Below are 25,423 nucleotides of genomic sequence, written 5' to 3'. Positions count from 1 at the left end.
ACGCTCAACCAACTGAACCACCCGGGTGCCCCAACCACTGTTCTTTCTACATCTTAAGACACATCACATCAGTCCTCCACTTATCACCCTCCCATCAGTCCCCATGGCCACTCACATGAAATTCAAACGCCGCCGTGCTCTGCAAGGTACTATGAGAACTGCCCTTCATCTGCCCCTTCTCACTCCCCACCCCTACACTGGCCTGACTTGTGTCCTTTGAACACATCAACCTCGTTTCCATCTCAGGGTCTCTGCCGTTGCTTCCTTGGGCTCAGAACATTCTTGCCCTGGGTCTTTGCATCTCTCGGAGCTCAACTCCAGTCACCACCTCAGAGAGCCCCTACCTTGATTATCTAGCTAGAGCTCTCCCTCAGTCCCTCCCTACATTCACCCTAATAACCTCCACAGTCCTTACCAGTGCTTGAAATTATATTCATTTTTTGTGTCAACTTCCCACCTTTTCTCCAGAATGCTACCAGTCCACAGGTGCAGGGGTTCTTCTCTTGCTCCCTGAATACAAAACCTGGAGCAGCACCTGGCACAGCCTTGGCCTTCAATACATAAGTTGACTATAACCCTATGTAGACACTGTTCATGCATCCCAATGCTTTTCTTAGCAAGGGAGGCAGCACACCTGAGTAGGGGGAACCCACTTGCATGTGTGGGACACTGTAATTTATTAAAGTTATTCACATATGCTTTTATTCAAATGTTCCAGATAGGTATCTGCATCCCAGAGGTGAAGAAACCGAGGCTGGGACACTGCCTGATTAATACCTTCCTCCATGCCGCCCGCTGCCTGCGACAGCTGAGAGCCGCCCCCTGCACCCAGCCAGCCCCTAGCCATTGGGCACAAGTTGCCCCTGCTCTCTGAGCAAAGGCCTCGGTGCCTTCCCTCATGACTTCCCTGCCATCCTGCCCCACTCCAGCTACTTCCAGACTCCAGCTCCAGGCTGTACGTAGAAATGTGCCTTCCAGATTCTGCACTCATGTGTCACCCTCCCCACAGTAAGCTTTCCTGGACAAGGATTTCTCCCAACCTCACTTGAATCAGGCTATAAACTCCTCAAGGGCAGGAATTTGGTCCCATTTTGTGTGTGTGTGTGACCTCAAGAGTGTTTGGCCAAGAAAAACCAAAACGCTATTTAACTGTACTAACTGGCTGATCCAGTTGGGCAAGTAGGAGTTAAAATTCACGGTGCAACAAATCTGTTCACCTCCTTGCATCAGGTTTTCCCCGTTTACACAGAAAGGTGATTAAAAGGCTGAGGCTCCCTTTTGAACTACAATCTCACTTTCAAAAGACTGGATTTCTAATAACCTTCCAAGAAATCACATAAATACACACCTGACCTGCAAATTAGGGCAAACAAGCTATTATTAAGAACACACTGGCAGCCATCATCTCTTATTATATACGAGGCACTCTGAGTTCATGAAGAAGCAGATACCACTATCACCACCCATTTTACAAATGTGGATGCAGGTTCAGAGAGGGCAAGTAACTTGTCCAGTGTCACACAGCTGGTAAGTGGTAAAACAGGAGTTGTGCCCCATACTCCCTAATCTTGCTCTAAACCACTACACCCTAGGTCTCCTTTCTGCCTGACTGGATAACATCACCAAAGCACTTTCATTTATTTACCTTTACAAAAAACTACGTTATAAAAGGATGGCCAGTTATAACTAAGGTCTATAAAACAGCGCTTTGAGAGCCAGGCCACAGAGGCCCAAAGAATACCTGTTGCCTTTCTGTGGGCCACAAAACCAATAATCTCATCCTGGCCATCCAAAACTCTTACAAGAGACTTTTTTCCTGGCTCCTTGGAGACACATGCCGGAACTAAATCCAGTTTCCAGCGACTACGAAGCTCCTGTGATGTGTGAACCTGAAGGTTCTAGTTTCTACCTGACTGGGTACATTTTCCAATAGGTATGTCTCTGACCAAGAACAAGGAGCTCATGCAATAAAGAAACACACAAAGCACAAAGGGTTTTTATTATCCCCAGCATTCACCTCATCTTCCAGCTCAGAAACCTCGACCATCTACCGGGGGAATAAGAGGGAAGTCACGGCACCGATTTCAACTATGTAAATGGAATACCAATGAGAGTGGTCCGATCAGCAAGAGGGAGACGGGGTGGGGAAGGATTTCCGGTTCCATTCCTGGCATCAATTTTTGGAGTGTCTTTGGTGCAACACTGGCTTCTAATCTCCCAGGAATAAGGATTTAAATAATCTGAAGGAAAAATATAATTAGCACCCAATAAGGTAAAATCATAAAAGACTCTATTTAAAATGTCCAAGAATTCCACATCAACAAAAATTGACAAACTATAGGTATCGATACATAACCAGCTCATTTAAAAAATAATATCATGGGGCGCCTGGGTGGCGCAGTCGGTTAAGAGTCCGACTTCAGCCAGGTCACGATCTCGCGGTCCGTGAGTTTGAGCCTGGGCTGATGGCTCGGAGCCTGGAGCCTGTTTCCGATTCTGTGTCTCCCTCTCTCTCTGCCCCTCCCCCGTTCATGCTCTGTCTCTCTCTGTCCCAAAAATAAATAAAAAACGTTGGAAAAAAAATTTTAAAAAATAAAAAATAAAAAATAATATCATTAGCGAAAAGAGCTTTTCAGCAGATCAAGCAAATCACTACTGGTATGTCATCACTCAAAGAACTGTAATAAAAACGCTATTATCCACTGCAGTAAGAAAAGGGAAAAATGAAAGGTCTCCGAGCAAAACTATTCCTTTAGTTTTACAAAGCAGCTGCCTGACCTTGTCAAACGTGCCATTTGATCACTTCCTGTGCTTCTGAATTTTCAGATACCTGACTTCCCAGCTGCCAAATCGAGTCACATTTGTCCTTCTGGTGACTTGACCTTTCAAGGATCCAAGTCTGAGAAGCTCTACGAGCTGGGCAGTGAGCCCAGCCTCCCATCCCCAATCTTCACACACTGCTTGGCACACAGTAGGTACACAGCAAGCTCAGTTAAATGAATGAAGTTTATTTTAGAAGTAATTTATTACATGTAATAATTCTAGACTTGAGTATGTTGTTACCAAGCAGGTTTTTATATGCCCAATGTACCATGCATCAATCGTATCAGTGCTAACTCTTGGGGGGAAAAAAAGTCATTCTTAAAAGCTGGTACCAAATAGTAACTTGCAAAGGAAAAAGTGACTTTCGATTTCCATCATTCTTCAGTAAAATATTAAAACCAGGGAGACAAAAGGTATATTTAAAAAACACACACCTGGTTAGTCACCATATCCATTTTACTATTCCAATATCTCAGGAAATCCAAATGTTTCAATGTTTAGAAAAGGAAATCAATATCACATAGTTTATTTTCTAAATGAGCTAACTGAAACGACAGGCTTAGCTGGGCCAGAGGCTGCCGGCTGTGGCCCAGTACCGACCGGTTCTCCGCTCTTCCCACAGTGAAAGGATTACCGAGGCACCAGGCCACCCTGAAAAAAGGCAGCTCGTGCCAGCCTCCCTTTCCAGCTGGACGTGCCACAGAACTCGGTCCTGCTAAAGGGGATGCAAGACAAGGTATCACATTGCTGCTTCCAGGAATCTCCTTTAAGAGATGGCGCCCGTGTGCCTTTGGCTCTATTCTTTGTCCCCTCGTTTGTCCCCCTAGAACTCAGACGCCGCCCTCCTGGATTACGAGGTTGAGGCTATGCATGGTGCAGTAGCAGGGAGAAGGAGTTCTGGTTCCCAGACACCTCAAACCAGCTACCCTGATTTTTATACGCTATGGCAGAACAATCAACACCAAAAACAACACAAAAAAGCAAAGCCAAAAGAGGTCTTTCAGGTAAAAAAAAAAAAAAAAAAGATTTAGAAATAAGGATACTGTGAACAAAAAAATACCATTTCAGAAGTGGATACAAGATTTATAGAAGGTACACTGCTAAACATTTATGCTGTTTACCACTCCACGCCTGCATTTAAAGATATTTAGAAGTATTTAGTGACCAATTAGCACAGATGGTGGCAAAGTATTGGAGATGCCCCCAGAAGCCCCCTGTTGTGTTAGGACACCTCCCCTTTAGTGGCTGCATTGTGGGGAAACATGGCGGGAGCATCCAGGCAGAGGGGCCAGCACAGTTGTCAAGGGACACTCAGGGGGTTTGGGACATAACTATTTGCCAACTAGAAGCATTTCAATAGCCTAACAACAAGTACTGCTTCACCGGCATACCCTGGCTGAGCAACAGTTCTGCTTGGACCTGCTGCGGTCAGAACAATAGGGCACATGCTTCTAGCAGTTACCGCCTAGGGACGGCTCACACCTTCTGACCTGTCCCGGAGCAGACTGCCAAGGCAAAAACCATAATCGGAAACACTGAGGGAGTTACCAGAAGACCTGATGGGTTCAAATCCTGGCTGTACCGCCTGGCTGTACAGCTGGGTATCATCTGTGAAATGGTTCTACATTTTCTCATAGGGTGTTGCAAGGATCAAACAAAATAACATCAAATAACCTTGTAAACTCTGATGCAGTGATGCTCTTATCAGTATTCAGTTAACACACATTCCAACATGCCACTCTGACTAGCAAATAGTTTTTAACAAGTCTAAGTACAGGGGGAGCACAAATGCTGAAGCCATTAGGAATCCAACAGTTTGAATGTAAGACTGTCGATTGTAGGGGCACTTGGGTGGCTTAGTTGGTTAGGCACCGGACCCTCACTCAGGTCATGATCTCATGGTTCATGGGTTTGAGAGCCCCATGGGAGTCTGTGCTGACAGCTCAGAGCCTGGAGGCTCCAGGCTCTTCTTCAGATTCTGGGTCTTCCTCTCTCTGTCCCTCCGTCACTCACTCTCTGTCACTGTCTCTCTCTTTCTCTCAAAATTAATAAACATTAAAAACAATTTTTTTAAAAGACTGTTAATTATAGTTGTTGAGAAGATTCCAGTAACCCCAATGGCAGGGTAGTAGTCTGTGACAGTATCAGATGGTAGGACATCATTCATGATAGGCAGTCACGAAGAGCAGCCAGTCACTCCTCAAGAATCAACTATGTTCATTAAAACAATGCTGGGCAAACCACCATGCTGGGAATTGACCCTTGACTTAAGGTAAAGCAAAGGGGGGTACAAAGTTCTTCACTACAGCACTGCTTTTAACAGCAAAAGATTAGAAATTACTTGAACATCCAGACTGGTTAAATTAATCATGGCTCCCTCTTATCAAGGAGGGGTGCCTGGGTGGCTCAGTCAGTTGAGCAGCTGACTTTAGCTCAGGTCATGATCTCATGGTCTGTGAGTTCGAGCCCTGCATCGGGCTCTGTGCTGATAGCTCAGAACCTGGAGCCTGCCTCGGATTCTGTGTCTCCCTCTCTCTCTGCCCCTCCCATGCTCATGCTCTGTCTCTCTCTGTCTCTCAATAATAAATAAACGTTTAAAAAAAATTTTTTTTAAATACCAAGGAAGCTCTTTATTTACATCACACAAGCTCTAAAACATGTCAAGAGTGGGGCGCCTGGGTGGCGCAGTCGGTTAAGCGTCCGACTTCAGCTCAGGTCACGATCTCGCGGTCTGTGAGTTCGAGCCCCGCATCGGGCTCTGAGCTGATGGCTCGGAGCCTGGAGCCTGTTTCTGATTCTGTGTCTCCCTCTCTCTCTGCCCCTCCCCTGTTCATGCTCTGTCTCTCTCTGTCCCAAAATTAAATAAAAAACGTTGGAAAAAAAAATTAAAAAAAAAACATGTCAAGAGAAAAAAGGTGCAAAAGAATATATACAGCATGTTACCATATGTGTAAAAAAAAATGCATGTATTTGCTTATAAATGTATAAGTGCCTGTGCAAGGATTCATAAGCTGGTTAAACAACGGTTGACTCTGAGAAGTACAGGGTAACTGGAGACCAGGGGTGGGAGGGTGATTTTCACTTCACATCTTTTTGTAGCTTTTGTATTTGTACCTGTGACTGTATTACCTATTCAAAAATAAACTTAAATGTGCTTTTAAAAATAATGTCAGCCGATGAACACTGGGTCACTGAAAATCCTGCAGAGTAAAGGACAGAGATGGTCACGGAGGTTAAAATCCGTGCCTGGAAGTCATGAAGAAAGCAAAGCTCAGAACTGCAGAAGACAAGCTCACACATGCTATCTTTATGTAGGCAGCTGCAGGCAGGCAAAAGTCAAAAGCTGATTTTTACAGCCCATTCCAGAGGCATGAGGACACAGCAATAAAGAAGCATATAACCCGTACTGTGCTGGCCATCTGGGCATTACAATCAAGTCCACACGGAGGGCAGAAGTTGAAAGATACTGAGGAGAGGAAATCCAAACAACTGAGAAGGTGGACAAGCTTCCCGCCATGGTCAAGTGAGCTAGAGAGTAAAATGCATGGACACCGGAGAGGAAGCTGCACACTCATCATAAAAGTCCACACTGCTAGTAGCATTCAGGGGAACATGTCAGCTACAGAGGAACATCGACACAATTCTCACTCCTCATATCCTCCTTTAGAAGGGAATGAATCTACCGAGTTCAGAGGCATCCCAATATACAGAGCTATTTATAAATAGCTGCTGGGTTTAAATGCCTTAGTCTTCCATGCTATGGACACTACCCAACCCTCTCCGCAGTAACCACCTGCTAAAGGGAGGAGCAGGAATGAGTCATGGCCTGAGTCAGGCACCTCACCTTTCATCTAATCTACAGCATGAATGAGAGGAGTGTAGGCGACCAGGACTCCTGGTCCAGGAACATACCAGAGGGTGTGGGGATCCATACAGGGAACACATAACTGCTTCTGGATTTGTGGTCAAAGGCAAATCCAGGCCCAGCTCCTCATCAAGAAACGCTTAGCTCAGACTCAAGATGGCAGCTCTTTTTGATGAGAAAAGATTTTCAGAGAGGCTTGGTAGGACTTGAACAGATCTGCTTAAGCTTCTCTTATAAAAACAGAAGCATGGACTACACAGACCCCTGCTTGGGGGTGGAGGTGGAGGACGGGGTTCAAGTGTACAAAGACTTCTGGATGGAGGAGGGACACAGGGGCAGCTCCACCAGTGGCTGGCTACATGACCTACAACAAATTCTAGGCCTCCATTCCTTGATCCATAAAACAAGGGAGATGGTCTACCTTTCTAGATCATTCATTGGGTTCCTTGCCAACTTCTGCAGGTGATAATAATTCCAGTGATAAAGAAATCCATAAAAGCATTATTGGGTGATATTACTAGAATACGCCCACTCTTTGTGTGCAGATGAAAACATCTATGGCTTGTGCATAGGCCTAGGTTTCTTTTAAAGCACTTTTCTGTTTTATTTTGAGGAATGACGTGTGCCAGGCTCCATATTAAAGCCCCAGGAAGGCACAGGTAAATCAGACGCAATTCTGAGGGCCCACAATTCAGAACCATCAGTGAGTTTCTATTCTGATGGCTCCCAAATAGCTTACAAGAAATTCCATGATACACACATCAGTAAGAATAAAAAGAGTTTATTAAGCTAAACAGAATAGAGAAATTAGTCACTGGAAAAATCAAAGAGATGAGGAACAGAGAAAGAAAATAAAGCTGCTCCCAGGTAACAGATGAACATGGCTCTAAAGGAAGCTGGGGGTGGGGAGGTAGGAACAAGGAAAGAATGTGCAAGACAAGCTAATGATGACCATACTGCTAGGGACAGCTGTTAGTCTAATCTGATGTTCCCTGAACGAACACGAACACGAACACACACACACACACACACACACACACACACACACACTTCCTTTCAAACTTCAACCGGCAAATGTGCCACTGTCAGACCAAACCTCAACTCTGACCTGACCTCGGGGTGCCACTGAAATGGAGGTTTCATTCTAAAGCTGCTGAGTTAGGAAGAGCAGCAAGACGTAAGTGACAAACAAACGAATACGGCCAGGCTTGGTATTTGCTGCGATTTTCTCTTTCACTCAGAAACTGAAAACCAATTACTTTGGTTTTTCAAAGGGCAGGTGTTGAGGAGCCTGGGCGTTCCACACATGGAGCTGGGAGCACAGCTGTGGGTCCAACCGGAGCAGCCCTTCCGAAACTGGAAAACACACACTAAGCTACGCAAGGGGTTTTTTAACTTCTACCGTAAATTTGTTAAACTTTTAATTCCATTGCCACTAATCTACATTAGAATTTTCTATCAGATGACAGGATGTAGCACAAGTCTCTATTTAGTTATTTTAAGTTTAGAGGGTCAATATTTTCTGGCCTCATAACATGGACAAGCTGATTTCTGGTGGCTCCAAAACAAGTTTAAGAAGTACCAGGGGCGTCTGGGTGGCTCAGTCGGTTGGGCAGCCAACTTCGGCTCATGTCACGATCTCATGGTTTGGGGGTTCAAGCCCCGCGTTGGGCTCTGTGCTGACAGCTCAGAGCCTGGAGCCTGCTTCGGATTCTGTGTCTCCTCCTCTCTCTCTGCCCCTCCCCTGCTCGCACTCTGTCTCTCAAAAATAAACATTGAAAAAAATTTTTTAAAAAGAAGTGCCAAAGTATTCACAACCACGTGACTATATTTAACACTACCGAAATGTACACCTAAAAATCGTTAAGATGGTAAACAAAAGAACAGTACCAAGATGAAAGGATCATTCTTAAAAAAATGGTCATCCCACTTCCTGCTCTCTAGAAGTCTTTAATGTATTTGGGAAATTAAATCAACTCCAAGAGCTCAACCAGTACCACCGGGTACCCATTTCCATGAAATCCGAGCCAAAAAAGGACAAGCTATCAGCCTTGCTCTTAAGAAGCTCTCAAACCAGTAGGGATAATATCCATCAGGCAGACATTTATATAGAGAGTGCCTTCCATAGCAGGGGATCTGGCCAGACCAAGTAGGCAAACAGGTGTTGTCTTATGTGCAGGCAACCATTCACCAGCGGAGGCTAACTTATGCTGACCTGGAGAATTCTAAGACTCGGCGGAAAGAAGTGCCATGCTCACTTGGGGTGTCCACAATTAGCAGGGTAAAAGGGCAACAGTGGCTATATACTTGCTATCCTTATTCCAGAGAGACACTTAAAAACATAGGACACTGCTCTATTAAGGGCAAGATTATGTGGCACATGATTAATTCCAAGAACAGCCTGCTTCGCCAAAAGGTAGAAGTGTAGGGCATAGCATTAGAGGGACTAGGCATCAGGCAGCCGTGTGCCAAGGCCCTCACTGCCATTATCTGGCTGTCCCTATTCTAGGTCTCAGCTGTCCCTCTATAGAGAGGAGGCTGGTGGGTGCTTCTCAACCATTTCCACGAAAGCAGTGAATGACCAGGGAGAAGGTGAACATGCACGGGGGCATAGCCCAAAATGCCTAAAAGCTTAAACTGTCTTTAAAGCCTCATGTTTTAGGTTAAAAACTTACATATATTTCACTCTGCACTAGAAAGAGATAACCTTTTTTTTTTTTTTTTTTTTTTAATAACTCACCACCATGCTGCCTCAGGGAGATGTTCTGTAATTAATCTGTGGCACACCCCAGGGCAATAGAGGATAAGGTCCTGATGAGTCATCCTCTTGCATAATTTCAGAGACAGTCTATTTCCTTTTAGATTCAGATTTACCTCAAGCTACCTAGTTAGCCTATACCACTTGTCTTGTGAGAAGAGGCTGAAAATTGGCAGTATTTTAGACCCCAAAGGGTTATTCAGTCTAGTTTTCTACCTTCTTGACAATTCAACGAGGCCCTAAGTCACTCTGACTGGATACACACCGTGGTATGCTACATACGTTAACCAGGATTACAAAGACAATCAACCAGGCCCCAGGAGCAGGAAGCAAGGCAACAGCACTCCTGCTGTGTTCCTGGCTCACTGCCACCCTGCACAGCACATCCCTGCCTGCCGATGCCCTGATGCCTACGGCGGGAGGATGATGGACACATGGGCACTACGCCATCCTAGACCGTTCCAGATCCTGGAGCTGCATATACTCCCATATGGGTGATGTTCACTCAACACCTAATATGAGCCTTGTAAGAATTGAACAAAATAAAAAGCTGCAGTTTTCTGCAGCTCAAATATAGCACAAGGAACTAGAGATGGCTAAAGGATTTTGATGTGTTGCCATTTTCTCTTCCTTCTTCCAAGTCCCATGTTTCCCTTTCTTCTCCTCAAGGCGAGACTATAGTTCCTGTCTGCCTACAGACAGCCCCCAACTCCAGTGACAGCCCTGCCCGTGGGGCAACTTCACCTTTGACCTAACCCCCCAGAGGAGCATCTGCTGCCTGCCAGACTGTCGAGACAAGATCGCGACAGCAGCCTTTACTGCTAAGGGGCCCACAACAGTAAAAGATGATGTTGACTGGATGTGCCAGGCACTATGCCAAGAGCTTTATCCTCATTGCATTCCCTCTTCACAACCCTATGGGGTAGGTACCGTTAGTACCTCCACCTTCCTGAAGAGGACAAGCAACCCGCCCAAGGTCAAATCCACAGAAAGTGAAGAAGCAGGGATTCCAATCCCACATTCCTCTATCTCTAGAATGGAGTTCTTACCCCTGCAAGGCAAACTTCTACACAGGTATTGAGTAACGTTGGGCTAATGAGCTACTGTTATTGATGAGAAATGAGAACCAGAAAAAACCTCTCGCAGCCTCCCACCAGGACAAGAACCCACCTGCCCGCATCTGTACGCCCTTACTCTGTGGTGTGATGAGCCACCTGTGCTGTGGTCCCAGCTAGCACACTGACAACCCTCCCGTCTCCTACGCTCACTTTGCCTTTTCTACTCAATCATCCTCATCAATGGCCCAGCTCACTATCAATTGCTCCCACCATAAAAATAATAAAATTCCCTCTTGACCCCATTTTCTCCTCCAGTTCTTGCTCTGTTCCCCTCCTCAACAAAATTTTGACTTCCTACTTTTTGTCTCCAATTCCTCTTCTATTCTCACTAACCCACTCCAGCCAGGCATGGCTCCCAGACCCCCACAAGTGCTCTGATCAGGTTGCGGATGGCCTCCACATTGCTATCCCAGTAATCAGCTCACAGTGTCATTGACACAACTGATGGATCATCTCCTCTCCAACATGCCTTCATCACGTGACTTCCAGGAGAGCACATCTACTCCTGCTTACTAGCCATGCCCCCCTTCTCCCTAACCCCTGCACAGGAGTACCCTAGAGTTCTGCCCTTAGACTCTACTTCCATTCCCTTGACCTCATTCATCATTCAGTCCACCAGGAGGCCCAGGACTGTACTGTTTGTATCTCCCACTCAAACCTCCCCAACTGAACTTCACACTTCTTCAACAGCCAACTCAACACCTCCACTGGGGTGTCTCAACCTCTCAAACCTAACGTGTCTAAAATCAAACTCCTGCTCTTCCCCCAAAATCCATTCCTCTTATGCTCTGTCCTAACCCATCATAGGACAACTTTATCCTTCCAGGTGCTCAGCCCAAAAACCCTGAAGATACTGTTTTCTTCTCTCTCTTGCTTCATCCTATTGACTCCATTTTGAAAATAGATCCAGAATCCAATCATTTGCAACCACGTTGGTCCAAACTCCCATCATCTCTTATTATTACAGGAGCCTCTTAATTAGTATCACCACATCTATCCTTGCCCTCATAGAGTCTATGCTCAATCCAGCAGCTAGAGAAAACCATTTAAAATCTAAGTCAGAACATGTCATATTCTTCTCAGAACCCTCCAATGGCTTCCCACCTCAGTCAAGAGTAAAGCCAAAGTCTTTCAATGATCTATGAGGTTCTGCACAATTTGCCTTCAAGGAAAATACAGGCTTCCTTGCTGTTCTTAATTTGCTAGGCATGCTTCTGCCCCAGTACCTTTGCACTTGGTGTTCTTGCTGCCCAAAACACTCTTTCCCCCCAATACTGTCATGGCTTGCAGTTTTGCCTTCTCAGGGAAGTCCTCCCCGGCTGACCTACTGCCAAACAACTCCCCAGTTCCTTTCTCCACTTTCTTTTCCTCTGTACTGCTTACTACCTTCTAACATAATACCCCTATTTGTCTGTCTCCCCCAACAGAACTAAGCAGGGATTTTATCTATTTAATTTGCTGCCATAGCTCCTGCACTAGAACAGTGCCTAATACATAGTAAACGCTCACTGAGTATCTGTTGAACTTACAACTTCTATAGCAAAACCCCCAAAAAGTTGATTATGGTTTCTCCTAGACGTCCAGAGCACGTTCCCCTCTAAGTTTTTACTTGCTTGTCATGGTAAAGTAAGAAAAAAAAATCCCTTTAAGTTGAAACATCAACTATACAGTTATACATAAATGTGCACACATAGAAATAAATGAGCTTACAAAAGATCAATTTCTTACCCTACAACAGTGAAAAACCTTCTCAGACGGCTTCTGGATCATGGTGCTGTCGAACTTGGGGGATTCTCATCTTGTAGCCCTCACCTCCTGGGATCATCCTGAGTGAGGAGGCGTCTCCACGTCTCCACCCTCAGTTAATAATCGCTGTAGCAGCCCTGGGCCCTTTCTAAACATAAGGCTTAGAAAATACATTTCTTTCTGAACTGGCTGATAGGATATGGTATCTCAATTGGCTTTACCATGTCCTAAGCATTAAAACTCTTTTCCAGCTGGCCCCCAGAGCCCTCCCTTGGGCTCTGGATCATCTAAATCAGTACCCGCCTTCTCCAGGTCCTCTATCCTCGAGCCTCTAAAAGGCCCAACAGTGTCCAGGCCTACCTCTTGCATTTGTGGGTTCATGTGAGACCTCTTCATTACCCAGCTCTTTAAGTCACCTCTCAACTTTTTCTGAATATTGTCCTAAGTGTTGGCACCTAGGCCAGGTCCCACTAGCAGCCAGAAGGCCTCAAGGGCAAGTGCCATTTTCCTAGAATTATGTCTTTACGTATCCACCTGATCACATCTGAGTCTCTTTAAGCTTCTCCTTGTTTGAAAACTCTTAGGTTTATTTGTGTCACAGCAAAGCTGGATTCCTTAAGCCCCAGTCAATTGGTTTTCAACACTTCTCTTCACCCCACATATTTTTTTTTAATTTTTTTTTAACGTTTATTTATTTTTGAGACAGAGAGAGACAGAGCATGAACAGGGGAGGGTCAGAGAGAGGGAGACACAGAATCTGAAACAGGCTCCAGGCTCTGAGCTGTCAGCACAGAGCCCGACGCGGGGCTCGAACTCACAGACCGCGAGATCGTGACCTGAGCCGAAGTCGGCTTAACCGAGCCATCCAGGCACCTCTCACCCCACATATTTTAAACACCTTTTCCTACTGATCTCCAATCTCACCAGAGCCTTGCAGAATTCTGAACATGTCCATTTCATTTCAAAATACCCTCGTTCTCGGGTCGCTTAGGTGGCTCAGTCGGTTAAGCGTCCGACTGCGGCTCAGGTCATGATCTCACAGCTCGTGAGTTCAAGCCCGCGTCAGGCTCTGTGCTGACAGCTCGGAGCCTGGAGCCTGCTTCAGATTCTGTGTCTCCCTCTCTCTCTGCCCCTAACCCACTCGCATTCTGTCTCTGTCTCTCTCGAAAATAAAGAAACACTAAAAAGAAAAAAAAAAAAGTTAGAAAAAAAAACAACAACCCGTGTTCTCATGAGAGGGTCCTACACTGCCAGTTGGAGGGGGCTCAGACCATCATCTGACAGATGGATCAGTGGGAAAGGGACCTAGGAAGGGCTGCTTACTCTCCTCAGCAAATAGAAAGAAAAACAGGACTTCAAAATCCCACTGCTATCAAGCAAGTGGTCCATTCACACCAGGAATAACCATCCCACAGCCCTGGCTGTGACTCACCTTGATGAGGATCCTCTTGCTAACTTTAGATCATGCTGCTTTATCAATGGCAGTATATCCTAAAGAGAAGGGCTCTAATTCTGCAAAGACAAGAGGCTATTTGGCTCAAGAGACTTCTAGTTCAGTGACATCCTACCCTTATGGGCCTGAAATGTTTACCATCATTTGTACACTTCCCCCCACACCCACGCTTAAAATAACCTCAGTACAAATCGATGTCCTTTACAAAATGAAGAAACTACAGTGACATTGATATCACCAAACAAAGCAAACAGAGACCTCGGGTAAACAGGCATTACTCTGTGCTCCGTTTATTCTTCATATCATTAACCAGCGTGCCCCTTTCACATTATTCCAAAGTTTATTTTTATTTCTATGCTTCCAGGCTTAGAAAGCATATTTTGCTAAAAGGTTTTCCTATACTATATCTGAAGCGGTTCTTCAAAAAAAAGTAATCTTCGGATTGTACGACACGCAAAATATATGTTGCTGGTTAGCAAATAAACATGCGAGCGGACATCTGTGGCTTCATGGTACTTGCTTTTGCCTTCCACGCTTGCTTCAGGAACGCTCGCCCCACCCCCCCAATTCAGAACAGCCTTCTGTGCAATTTCATTGGTTTTAGAGTCTTAAAACGTTTTCTGAAGTCTTTCTCCCAATTTGGGATTGGGCAAAGTGACAACAGTAACTGACCCTAGCATCCAGCATGTGTGTGGGAGAGAGAGAGAGAAAGACACAGACACACAGCGAGACAGCAAATTGGGGTCTGACCGGGCTACCCTGTGGCCTGTGAAAGAAGTCATTCTACACGCACACCAACTATAGAGTAAACTGACTTGGGATTGTCTTGCCTTCTTTACCTATAACCAGAAAAGCCAGACAGCAGCAGATTAGATGGTGATCATTCCACCCTGTTATTAGGCTAATAGGCACGGACACTTGTGAAGAGCCAATCTACCTGTCCTAGTTCAGGGCTAATTAACAATTAGTCTCTTAATTTAGTTCCAAGGGATCACTCATTTCCAATTCCAAGTGCCGGCTTAAGAAACAGAAATCTGCTAGAACGTTACTTCCACACTTTGTCCGTGCACCTTCAACGTTAAGCAGCTTCACTGTGAACAATCAGACCCAGCTTTGCACAAACAGATCCAGCTTTCCTACCATACGTTAATGCCAAAGGACCAGGAAAATAAATCATCATCAACCCTGCCCTGGGGGAAGCGCAAATTACCCAGTCTCCCAAGGATAAGGATGAGGGGGTACTTCCAAAGTCAGAGGTCTGAGAAGATCTGGAAACCGAACAGTTGGTGTTCCTTATTAACTGCATCCTGCAACGTCACAATCCATGCCTCAAGGGTATCCTGTGCACAAAGTCACTGCCCGCCCAGCACCTCACTGTCCCTGCACCAGTCTGCCTCCTGATCTCCTCCACATAGTGAAACCACACCGGTATTCATCTACTGCTTGGCAGCTACCAAAAGACTACGAGGCACAGTTCCTCGGAGATGTACTTTCCAAACATGATAACTACAGAATGGAATTAAAGGGAGGATGTACACTTAACCACGATCAAACTCAAACCCAAAAGGAGAAACCACATGCTGCACAGGCCAAGAAGGATGCAAGATGTAGATTGAGAACCAACCTGCCCAACAATGTGCCATGGTCACTTCACCTCCTTACAGCCTTGGTTTCCACATTTATTTAACAAACACCAAGTGCTTATTCTGGGCCAGCACTAGTCTAAGGTACAATTATCCTCCTTTACAATTGTGTAAGGAGAGCATAGACAGATTAGATATTGTGATTTAAAGTAAGAAATACATATGTTTGGGGGTGCCTGGGTGGCTGAGTTGGTTGAGCGTCTGACTTCAGCTCAAGTCATGATCTTGCAGTTCGTGAGTTCGAGCCCTGCATGGGGCTTGCTGCTGTCAGCATGGAGCTGGTTTCAGATCCTTTGTCCCCCTCTCTCTCTGCCCCTCCCCTGCCTGGGCGCTCACGCTCTCTCTCAAAAATAAACATTTAAAAAAGAAATACATATATTTCGTCTTTATCCATGGTTCCTTTTGGACCACACTTTAAGGATGGGGGCTGACCGCCATGAGAACCAACTGCTTGATTAGAGGGTTGGAACTTCCTAGTCCTACCCTCCTGACCTCCAGTAAGGAAAAGGGCTGGAGGCTGAGGTCAATCACCAATAGCCGATGACTTAATCATTCATGCCTATGTAATGAAGCCTCCTTAAAAACGCAAAAGGATGGAGTTTGGAGAACCTCTGCTTAGTGAACATGTAAAAATTTAAGGGAGGGTGGCACACCTGGAGAGGGCACGGAAGCTCGGTGCCCTTTCCTCATCCCTGTCCTACGCACCCCTTCCATCTGGCTGTTCTTGAGCTGTACTTTTTTTATTTTTATTTTTTTTAATTTTTTTTTTCAACGTTTATTTATTTTGGGGACAGAGAGAGACAGAGCATGAACGCGGGAGGGGCAGAGAGAGAGGGAGACACAGAATCGGAAACAGGCTCCAGGCTCTGAGCCATCAGCCCAGAGCCCGACGCGGGGCTCGAACTCCCGGACCGCGAGATCGTGACCTGGCTGAAGTCAGACGCTTAACCGACTGCGCCACCCAGGCGCCCCGAGCTGTACTTTTTTTATAATACACCGGTAATCTAGCAAGTAAAATGTTTCTGAGTTCTGTGAGCCATTCCAGCGAATTAATTGAACCCAAGGAGAGAGGTCATAGCAACCTCCAATCTACAGCTCATCCATCACAAGCACAAGTGACAACCTGGACTTGGGACTGGCATCTGAAGTGGGAGAAGGCAGTCTTATAGGACTGAGTCCTTAATCTGTGGGATTCGATGCTATCTCCAGGTAGATGGTGTCACAACTGGATACTGTAGGATTACCCAACTGGTGGTGTGTGGGGAAAAAAGCCCACACATTGGAACCGGGTGCAGAATTATAGCTGTCCTGCACAATGTCATAGCTAGTAAATGGCAGAGCAGAATTTCATCCCAGCTGACTCTAGGCTCCAGCTGGGAACTAGACTATAGCTCTAGGATCTGTTCTTACCCACTACATTATGCTATCTTCTGTGTAAAAAAAGGAAAGCTCATCTGGCTCAAACCTAGAAAACTTTAAGAGCAGATTCTTGGATCACATCCACATACAGTAGACCTGGGATGAGCCTAGAAGTATATGTTTATATAAGTTACCCTGATGGCCAACAGGTTTAAGAATCCCTAATATTCTGGGGCACCTGGGTAGCTCAGTTAAGTGACCGACTCTTGATTTCAGCTCAGGTCATGATCGCATGATCTTGAGATTGAGCCCTTCATCAGGCTCCATGCTGAGCGTAGAGCCTGCTTAGGATTGATTCTCTTTCCTGCATGCATGCGTGGATGCTCTCTCTCTGCCCTTCCCCTGCTTGTGCACACACACATGCACACTCTTTCTCCCAAATAAACTTTAAAAAAAAATCCCTAAGGTTCCTTGCAAATATAAAGTTATTTGATTTTCAAGTTGTACACAAACACAGAAGGGTAAGAAAGAACGGGGGCTGGCCTTGCCCCTGGTGCCCATTACTGCAGCTGAGTCTTGACCACCCTCCCAAGAAGCCGTCTGAATTCTGTTTCTGACACAAGGTCCCAAACAACTCACCACTGGGATCTAGACTATAGCTCCCACTGGAGGAAGTCAACAGCTTCCCCACCACGGCCCCTAGAGTTACACATATCCAAGATTCCCTTACCAGCCATGAGTAACTAAAGCTTTAGCCATCAATTCACTAGTACCCTCACATGCTTACTCCCATTTGACCCATGCACATCCTTGCCAAGTGCTTTCAGGATCTTGTTCTACAGCCATCATCTCTATCTAGTCTCATTATAACAACCAACAAATCCTAAGAACCCACTGCAGTGTGGGTCAGCCACCTTTAAGGCAAAAATCAAATGTAATTTAAAATCACTCCTGAAAATCCCTTAGCTGGGACTGGAATCCTTGAAAATTCAAAAACCGAGAATGAAGGTCTTGGATGCCTATTATGCCTATTATGCTTCCCTTTCCTTGGGGGTAGCAGAGTCCAAGGGCTACTTTGAGCAGGGAATGGCAAGGAGTTAAATAAAGGGATTTCTTTCTCTCTCTACTCTGAGCTGAAACAGTGGATTTCACAAGTTACATAGGACTACATGGTATTTTCAAGGCATATGCTAGGTGCTATCAGGCAAAGAAATGAACATAAAACCCCTGCCCTCACATTACCTATAATCCAGCTGGGGAGACTGGTTCATCCTTTGAAAATGGTAGATAACAGTTAAACACAAAACCTTCAGAACTGTCAGACACATGATACTAAGTGCTACAGATATTCAAAGGAAGAAGAAATTGCTATAGTGTAGGTTGGGCTCAAAAGGCTTTCATGGAGAAATTTAAACTGGCTCCTGAGATATGATTATGTTCTTTCTTACGATGGGCTGCCTGAGAACCAATCAGTGTTCCACATAAAACTGACCTGGTCAGCTAAACATACAATAGTATTTTCTATTACGTCTCCACTATCCCTCTTGAAAGTGCCAAATAATTCACCGGCCAATTCTGTCCACAGTAGTATGTGGAGCCCAGGTCCTGGGGTAAACCATGTGCCAGAGCTCGAGTTCCATTTGGTTACCAAAGCTTAAACTAAATCTTAATGTTATTGTTATGCTAAAACAGAGTACAATACAACTAAGAACACACAGTGACTGCTTCTTTACAAATGTGGAGAGTCTTACAAGAGCATTTAACTTGACTCTTAACAAATTATTCATACCATGGGTACTCTGATCTGTTTTTCAAACCCTAAGTCATTACCTGGTTGGTCTCACACCAACCTGTGTTAAAATTAAACTGGTCTATTTCTCTTTCTTGCGGAGTCCTAAGATCTCTAAGTCTCCCTGCCCATTTTGGAGCTTTCTCTAATCTCAGGACTCAAGGTGACCGAGCACAGTCCCTGGATGCTGGCCCTGGGCCACATGGCACTGTGAATGCACTCAAGAAAGCAAGTGCTAAGGCACACATCTTGGATGCAACTCTGAGCCCTGGCTAGCTCCAGTCATCCCTCACTGGGCTTTTTTCAGAAGGGGAGGGAATAAGAGGCAAAGAAAGAAGAACCCGGAAGCTGATCCAAGGCCAGCTGGATAAGGGTCAATTAGAAGAGAGTCCAGGCACAGATACTTAAACAGATAGCCCCGATTCACATGGAAAGCAGTTTAATAAATCAACATAACACAGTGCGTTTCCAAAACTCAGATGCCGGCCAATTCCTCCAGGTCTGAAGGACATTTCTGACTTTTCCTTTAGGACATGGCATGAGCACAAGTCAGAAACACCAAGTTCAAATCCAGATTCTATTCAGATTCTGAACCAGTTGTGAGACTTTAGATATTTCCTAACTTTCAGCTTCAGTTTCTTCATCTATAAAGGGAGTCAGTCGGACTAGATGACCTCTAGTTAATGATTTTTAAAGCAGGAGCATCACTAGTCTGAGAAAAATCAAAAGCAAACATCACAGAGTCAGAAGGGACAAGGAGCCTGGAGAGCCTCTGGAAGATGACGAGGACCAAAAAGTTCCCCAAAAGAAGATAATGGACGAGGAAAAACCCAGAACTGCTCTACAAGAATTGCACTTACAGATTTCTTCCTTCTAGTTTCTGCTTTATAGTCAAACATAGATCCATCTCTTCCAAGAAGAGCTAAGGGTGATGATTCATAGAACGGACATACCCACAGGTGTCATCCTGCACCGTCTACCTGGCAGGGGTGGTAACTCAACCTTAAATATCTAAGAGAAACGAAAGATCCCAAGGAGTGAAGACCCTGACCTCGGTAACTCAGACGACTATCTCATCATCGTTTGGAGTCTCAAACTTCCTTAATGCACAGCCCAAAACCGTGACTGAAGTTTTATAGTCTCTAGGTCAGTTTTATAGTCCCCAAAGTCCTGGGAACACCCAACACGTTCCAAGGCTCTCAGATACATTATTCTGTTATAAAATCTTAACTTGAGTTCAAATTGGTGTTAAATATTTAAATAACACTGTAGAAAATTTAAGTCACAAAAATCTATGACAGTTTCGATAACAGTGCATTCATCTGATATTCCCACACATCTTTACTTCTCCTGCCTCAATGAAGTCCCTTGGTCAGCAAATCCACTTTTTGTTATCAGTCTAATTATGACCAATTAAAGTTAAACTGCTTTGAACACAGGTTTCATAAATGTAACTTAAGAGTTTACGATATCCATCACGCCACCTACAATAAACTTTGGCTTTGCTCTTTGGCAGTCACAATCAGAATGGTTAACACCAGTCCAATAGCTGGCACATAGTAAGAACTGAATTAGTGCTTCTAAATTTATCAGCACTAACAGCCACTTAGTCAGCAAGTACCCATGCCAGGCAGGAATTGAGCACTGTACGTGCTATCTCTTAATCCTTACAATAACCTTATTAAGCAGTAATAGCTCCATTTTACAGATAAAGAAACTAAGGTTCAAAATAAATTAACAGCTGCTACATGGCCCAGAAGGAATATGAGCTCAGGCCTCTCTCACTGGTTCCCTGAAATACTCCTACTGAGCTTTTCTATAGAGTGCAGAGTTTAGGACACTGGACCAGAAGTTGTGGGGTCTCAATCTCACTGGCTGTTATTTACACTCACAACTGTTACAGTCAAAGGTGACAACTGATGTGATTATGGCCTGTGTGTGGTTTTCCCGGGGGGGACCAAAGCTGCTCCTGAAGCTGGAATACTTTACCAAAAGAAGGGGAGGGGACTCTACCAGCAGTAACAAGTTTTAGCAGGCATGCTGCGTAGTGACAGAGATTCCTGGCTAAAGTCACATTTTGCAAGTCTCCATCCCAGATATTTCCTTGCCCCAATACTTCCCCTTCACAATGTTTGCTTGAACAAGTATTCCAAGGAAGCCATCACCTTCAGTAGGCGTCAGGTCAAGAGAATACCAAGCAGAATGTATTCCCTCCGCTGGCCCACAATCATTGCTGCACTAACCAGTTCAAACTCTCCATATGGGTGGAAGCACATTTACACACTAAGTATTCAGAAACACTAAACGTCATCCATTAACTGAGGTAACAGAAACCACCTTTCATGTCAGATTTACAGCTTGACAATTATTTCTACTAAAAGAAGGCAGAGTATAAGCAGCTGGCCAGCCCTCAGACCACCAGCCCTGGGCCTCCCCACCCCCTACTAGTTTCTTTGCTTCACTAGCAGGTGTTATCAGAAAAGCCTGACTTTAAGATTCACCAATTCTGAAGTTCTTAACTCAGAAATCAAAAGGTTTCCTCCAGCTCTAGAATCCCCTTCGTCTCTCACAAACACAGTCTTCTCTTTACTGGGGCTGCACTTTGCTTTCTCCGGTCTGTTGGTCCTGGAAGGGCCTCGGTTCCACTAAAAGCCTTGAGGGAGGAGGGACCTTCTGTGAGTTTATTTTTCGGTAGTACAGATCAAGAATGAAGGCCCACAGCGATTAGGGCGGACTAAGCTCCCAAACCCTCTCCAGCCTAAATAGTTTGATCATGTGGGAACCAACACCGTCTAAGAAAGAAAAGGAGAAGCTAAGCAGTGCCAGTCTCCACTTTCTCCCGGGAGGAACACCGCTACGCTATGGTGGGGGAGGGGGGTCATTTCCAAACCTTGTTTGCAAAGCCCCAGCCCAGATCGGACATTTTGCTTTAACCCTTCAGCTTGGGCCTGCCCAGTGCAGGGGCCCAAAGTGTCTTGAGGTACCCCCCGCCGGGCGCTTTGGGGCCTGGGCGGGGGACCGGGAACACCACTCATAGGGGCTTGTTTTCTCAGCTGATCTTAGTCAAGAGAACAGGTGCTTGGTCAATTTCATCTTTTTTTTTTTTTTTTTTTTTTTTGGGAAAAAAAAGTTGGGGTGTAAGAGTAGCTCCCAGAGGAGCGCCCGCCGTTCAGAGAAAGCCACGCAAGACAGGATAAAAAGTGGCTTTCCAACTTCTGCCGGGCTCGCGAGTCTTCAAGGAAACCAGGTAGTGTGTGCGGTTGGGAAAGGCCTGGATCTTTCCGAACAACGCTCCCAGCAAGCCCACAGCAGCGATGCAGCGACCCTACACCCCGGGTCACCCTCGCCCCAAACATACACGTGAAGCTCAGCAAAGCGTGCCACCTGCCGGGTTCCCAGCAAACATGCCCGGAGGGAAGGACCTCCGGAAAGCACTTTTGTTTAAAAAGAAAAAAAAAAAAAAAAAGTAAACTCTCCCGGGGCCGAGGACAGCCCCGCCTGGCACCGGGGCCGGGGTCCGCGGGGCTCGGCCCTCGGGTCCTCCGGCTTCCAAGGCCAAATGGGGGTAGGCGCCGCGACGGGCGGGGCGGCGAGCAGCGGGCCGCGCTCCCCCAGGGGCCGGCAGAATCCCGGGCGGGGCGGACGCACGGGTAGGGCTGGCTGGCGGGAACGCGGCGCGCCCTCGCCCCTGCTCGCGCGCAGGCCGGCGCCCTGGCGGGGGTGGGAAGTCGGGGAACTTACAGCCGCCTGTCCTCGGGCTTCTGCTGCCAGTGCATGGCCAGCGAGAAGCCGAAGAGGCTCCCGGGGTCCCCAGTTTTCCGGATCACATTGTCCTCGCGGGTGTCCAAGTTGAAGGCGGCGCCGAGCCGGGGCAGGAGACCCGCGGACAGGTAGAGCAGCCACAGCTGCCCGGCGGCCGCCATGGGCGGGCGCAAGTGGAGAGGAGCGGGAGCCGCGGCGGCCGCCCTGCGCTCGGGGCCGGGTTCGAGGCTGCCGCGCTGCTGCTGCTGCTGCCGCCGCCGCCGCCGCGGCCACCTTAGTCTCCTCCGGCCACCGCGCCCGGCCCCACCCCCGGGACGAGCTGCGCACTCCGCCTGGCCGCTCCCCCTCGCGGGCAGCTCCCGGTGGCTGAATGAGCCCGTTGTTCTCTGGAGACTCGCAGGCGTTTTATCAAGTGACGAGGACGCCGGCCCCGCCCCTCCCCACCCCTCTGGCCCCTCCTCGCGCGCCCGCCACCCGGTCCGCAGCCGGCACCTTCCCGGCCGGCCCGGCTGCGCTGCGTCCCCGCGCTGCCCCTCCCCGGCCGGCCCCTGGCCGCTCCGGCAGCCGCCTACCTGGCCCGGAAGCCGGAGTGGGAGACTGGAGTTGGGGGGTGGGCCTTGAGCTCTCGGCCCAGCAGCCCCGTCTGGGGGGTCCTTCGGGAAAGAAGCACTGGGAATTGTGGTTGCAATTCGGCGCCGAGCCAGAAAGGCGTTTACTATCTGTTAGCAAGGAGACGTGTTGGTGTTGCGCCGGCACTGATCGCCTTAAGCAGCGGATTCTCGCCGACCCAAGCCCACGTGCAAATGCGCACTTCATTCAGTTCACAAGTGTTTATGGAGCGCTTAACGCGTGCCAGATACTCGGGGAAGGGAGCTGCATGGATTGTTTTCAGCCCTCAAAGAACTAACCGTCAAAAATGATCATAGCCCAAACTTTGATGGTGCTATACAATTTACAGCTCACAGCTATTATCTCATTTAACCCTCCGAACACTCCTATGAGATGGGTATTTCTTTTGCAGATGAGAAAAACTCAAGCTCAGCCTGGACCCAGAGCACCCAGGGAGGGATCTGACCAGGTGAAAAGGAGAGCTTTTGGGAGAAGTCACTCTGGTATCAGCAATTTGAAACTTGGTTTGTAGGTGCTCTGAAGCTGAGAAGAAGCCCCTCAACAGTAAAGGATGGGTGTTTAAGGTGATACCGACAAGGGCTCAGGAGCCCTTCTCTCCTGCCCCCCAAATTGCCGGGACTAGGTCCCCACCCAGAGTCAGCTCTGAGCTCTGTGTGGGTGGCCTAAAGGCTCCTGCCTCCAGAGCGGTGGGTGGGGCCTCCAGTGAGGTGTTGATCTCTGGGGCAACTTTATCCCCAGGGATTCTTAACCAGGGAAAAGAGAATTCAGAGTTACTGTGAAATTTGGATGACAAAAAAAAGTTTTACATTTTTATTTTCACTAACCTCTAATTGGCATTTAGCATTTCCTTCCTTTATGAAGGTAGGCAACGCACCACAGGGGCAGTAGGATAAGTACCTATGCTTTAGTCTCGAGTAGAACCCATAGATTTTTTTACATCACATCATAGTTACAATATCTTCAATTACAGTCATTAGATAGACCCTCCACTAGATCTTGTTGTGCAATAGGTCAATTAAAAAGTATATAGGGGCGCCTGGGTGGCTCAGTCGGTTAAGCTTCTGACTTCTCTCAGGTCATGATCACATGGTTTGTGAGTTCCAGCCCCGCCTGGCTCTGTGCTGACAGCTCAGAGCCTAGAGCCTGGAGCCTGGAGCCGGCTTCAGATTTTATGTCTCCCTCTCCCTTTGCCCCTCCCCCACTCTTGTCTCGCTCTCTCTCAAAAATAAATAAACATTAAAAATCTTTTATGAACACGTCAGCAGACTATAGATGCTGGAGAGAATGTGGAGAAACAGGAACCCTCAGGTAAGAGGGGCGTGTCCTACTTCTCTTCCAATCAATAACTCCAGTCAAGTATTGTCAAAAGTGGGGTGCAGAGGACTTCAACAGGAATTCCACAGAGGGGAGGGACACAATTCGGTCCATTAACACTTGGCTTTTCCAAATTCTAGAGGCCACCTGCTTTTCCTTGGCTTATGGCTCCTTCCTCCACCTTCAGAGCCAGCAGTGTAGCACCTTCAAACAGAGTCTATCTCTCTGACTCTGCTTCCATTATCACATCTTCTCTAACTCTGACTCCCCTGCCTCCCACTTTCCCAAAAGGCCCCCTGTCATTAACACCAGGCCCACCAGATAATGCAAGATAATCTCCCCATCTCAAGCTTCTTTATGACATCTACAAAGTTCCCTTCGCCATGTGAAGTTACATAGTCACAGTTCTATGGACTAAGACGAGGGCATCTTTGGGGGCCAGTATTCTGCCAAAAATAGCCACTCAGCTGGTTAGTCCATGACCAACAAGCTACTGGGCAGATATCTTCCCAATAGATAGCCAAGCATGTGCTGGTTACAGCACCTTGCGTCTACTGAGCCCCTTGTGTAACTTGAACTCCAGTGCTTGTAACCACATCATTGGCAAGGAAGGATGATGCCGCAGATGGAGGGTCAAAACATAGCCCAGGATTCTAGAATCCTGGAAGTATGGTCCTTCCATCTGGCAGGTACCACATCCCAGGTGCATTCATTACCCCATCAAATTCTTGTTGCTTTTCATGGTGTTTTGAATTGAGTGAATAAACCATGTGATTTGAGCATCTCAAAAAAAAAGTGGGGTGCAGTGAATTCAAATTCAGTGGGCAAGGCTGAAGATCACACTTTTAACAAATGCATAATAACCATGGTAAGATTGAAAAACTGTTGGAAACTAATTGAGAAAGCTAAGGAAAACATCTGTATTATGATGTTTCATGCAAGGTAGCCTTTCTTCTTCATGTTGAACACCTACTATTCCAGAGAAACAGATCGGAGCTATTACAGTGAGAGTACAGTGAGCCTCACTGCAAGCTGGTATTCAGGGAGAGCCACTGATGCAGCTGTACCGGTTGCCCTTGTTTTTTTTTTTTTTTAAGTAACACTTTGTTTTTTTAATTTTGAAATGCGACTCGATTTGACACCTGACACTGTCCAGCGTAACA

The 25,423-nt window shown here is 46.6% G+C and overlaps 1 protein-coding gene across 2 annotated transcripts in view; it reads right to left on the bottom strand.

The window, feature by feature from the left end:
- The window catches only part of ITGA6 (integrin subunit alpha 6), a 78,176-nt gene extending 55,552 nt beyond the window's left edge, over window positions 1-22,624 (bottom strand). For both annotated transcript variants that reach the window (XM_023259459.2, XM_045033951.1), the window contains exon 1: window positions 22,296-22,624. In XM_023259459.2, the coding sequence (XP_023115227.1) occupies window positions 22,296-22,477 (182 nt within the window). In that variant the 5' untranslated portion in view covers window positions 22,478-22,624. The remainder of the gene's footprint in view (window positions 1-22,295) is intronic.
- Window positions 22,625-25,423: the final 2,799 nt, after the last annotated feature.

The sequence above is a fragment of the Felis catus genome, chromosome C1, assembly GCF_018350175.1.
Source record: "Felis catus isolate Fca126 chromosome C1, F.catus_Fca126_mat1.0, whole genome shotgun sequence".
Classification (NCBI taxonomy): domain Eukaryota; kingdom Metazoa; phylum Chordata; class Mammalia; order Carnivora; family Felidae; genus Felis; species Felis catus.
The sequence above is the reverse complement of the archived record's forward strand: the minus strand, read 5'-3'. Positions and strand labels throughout refer to the sequence as shown.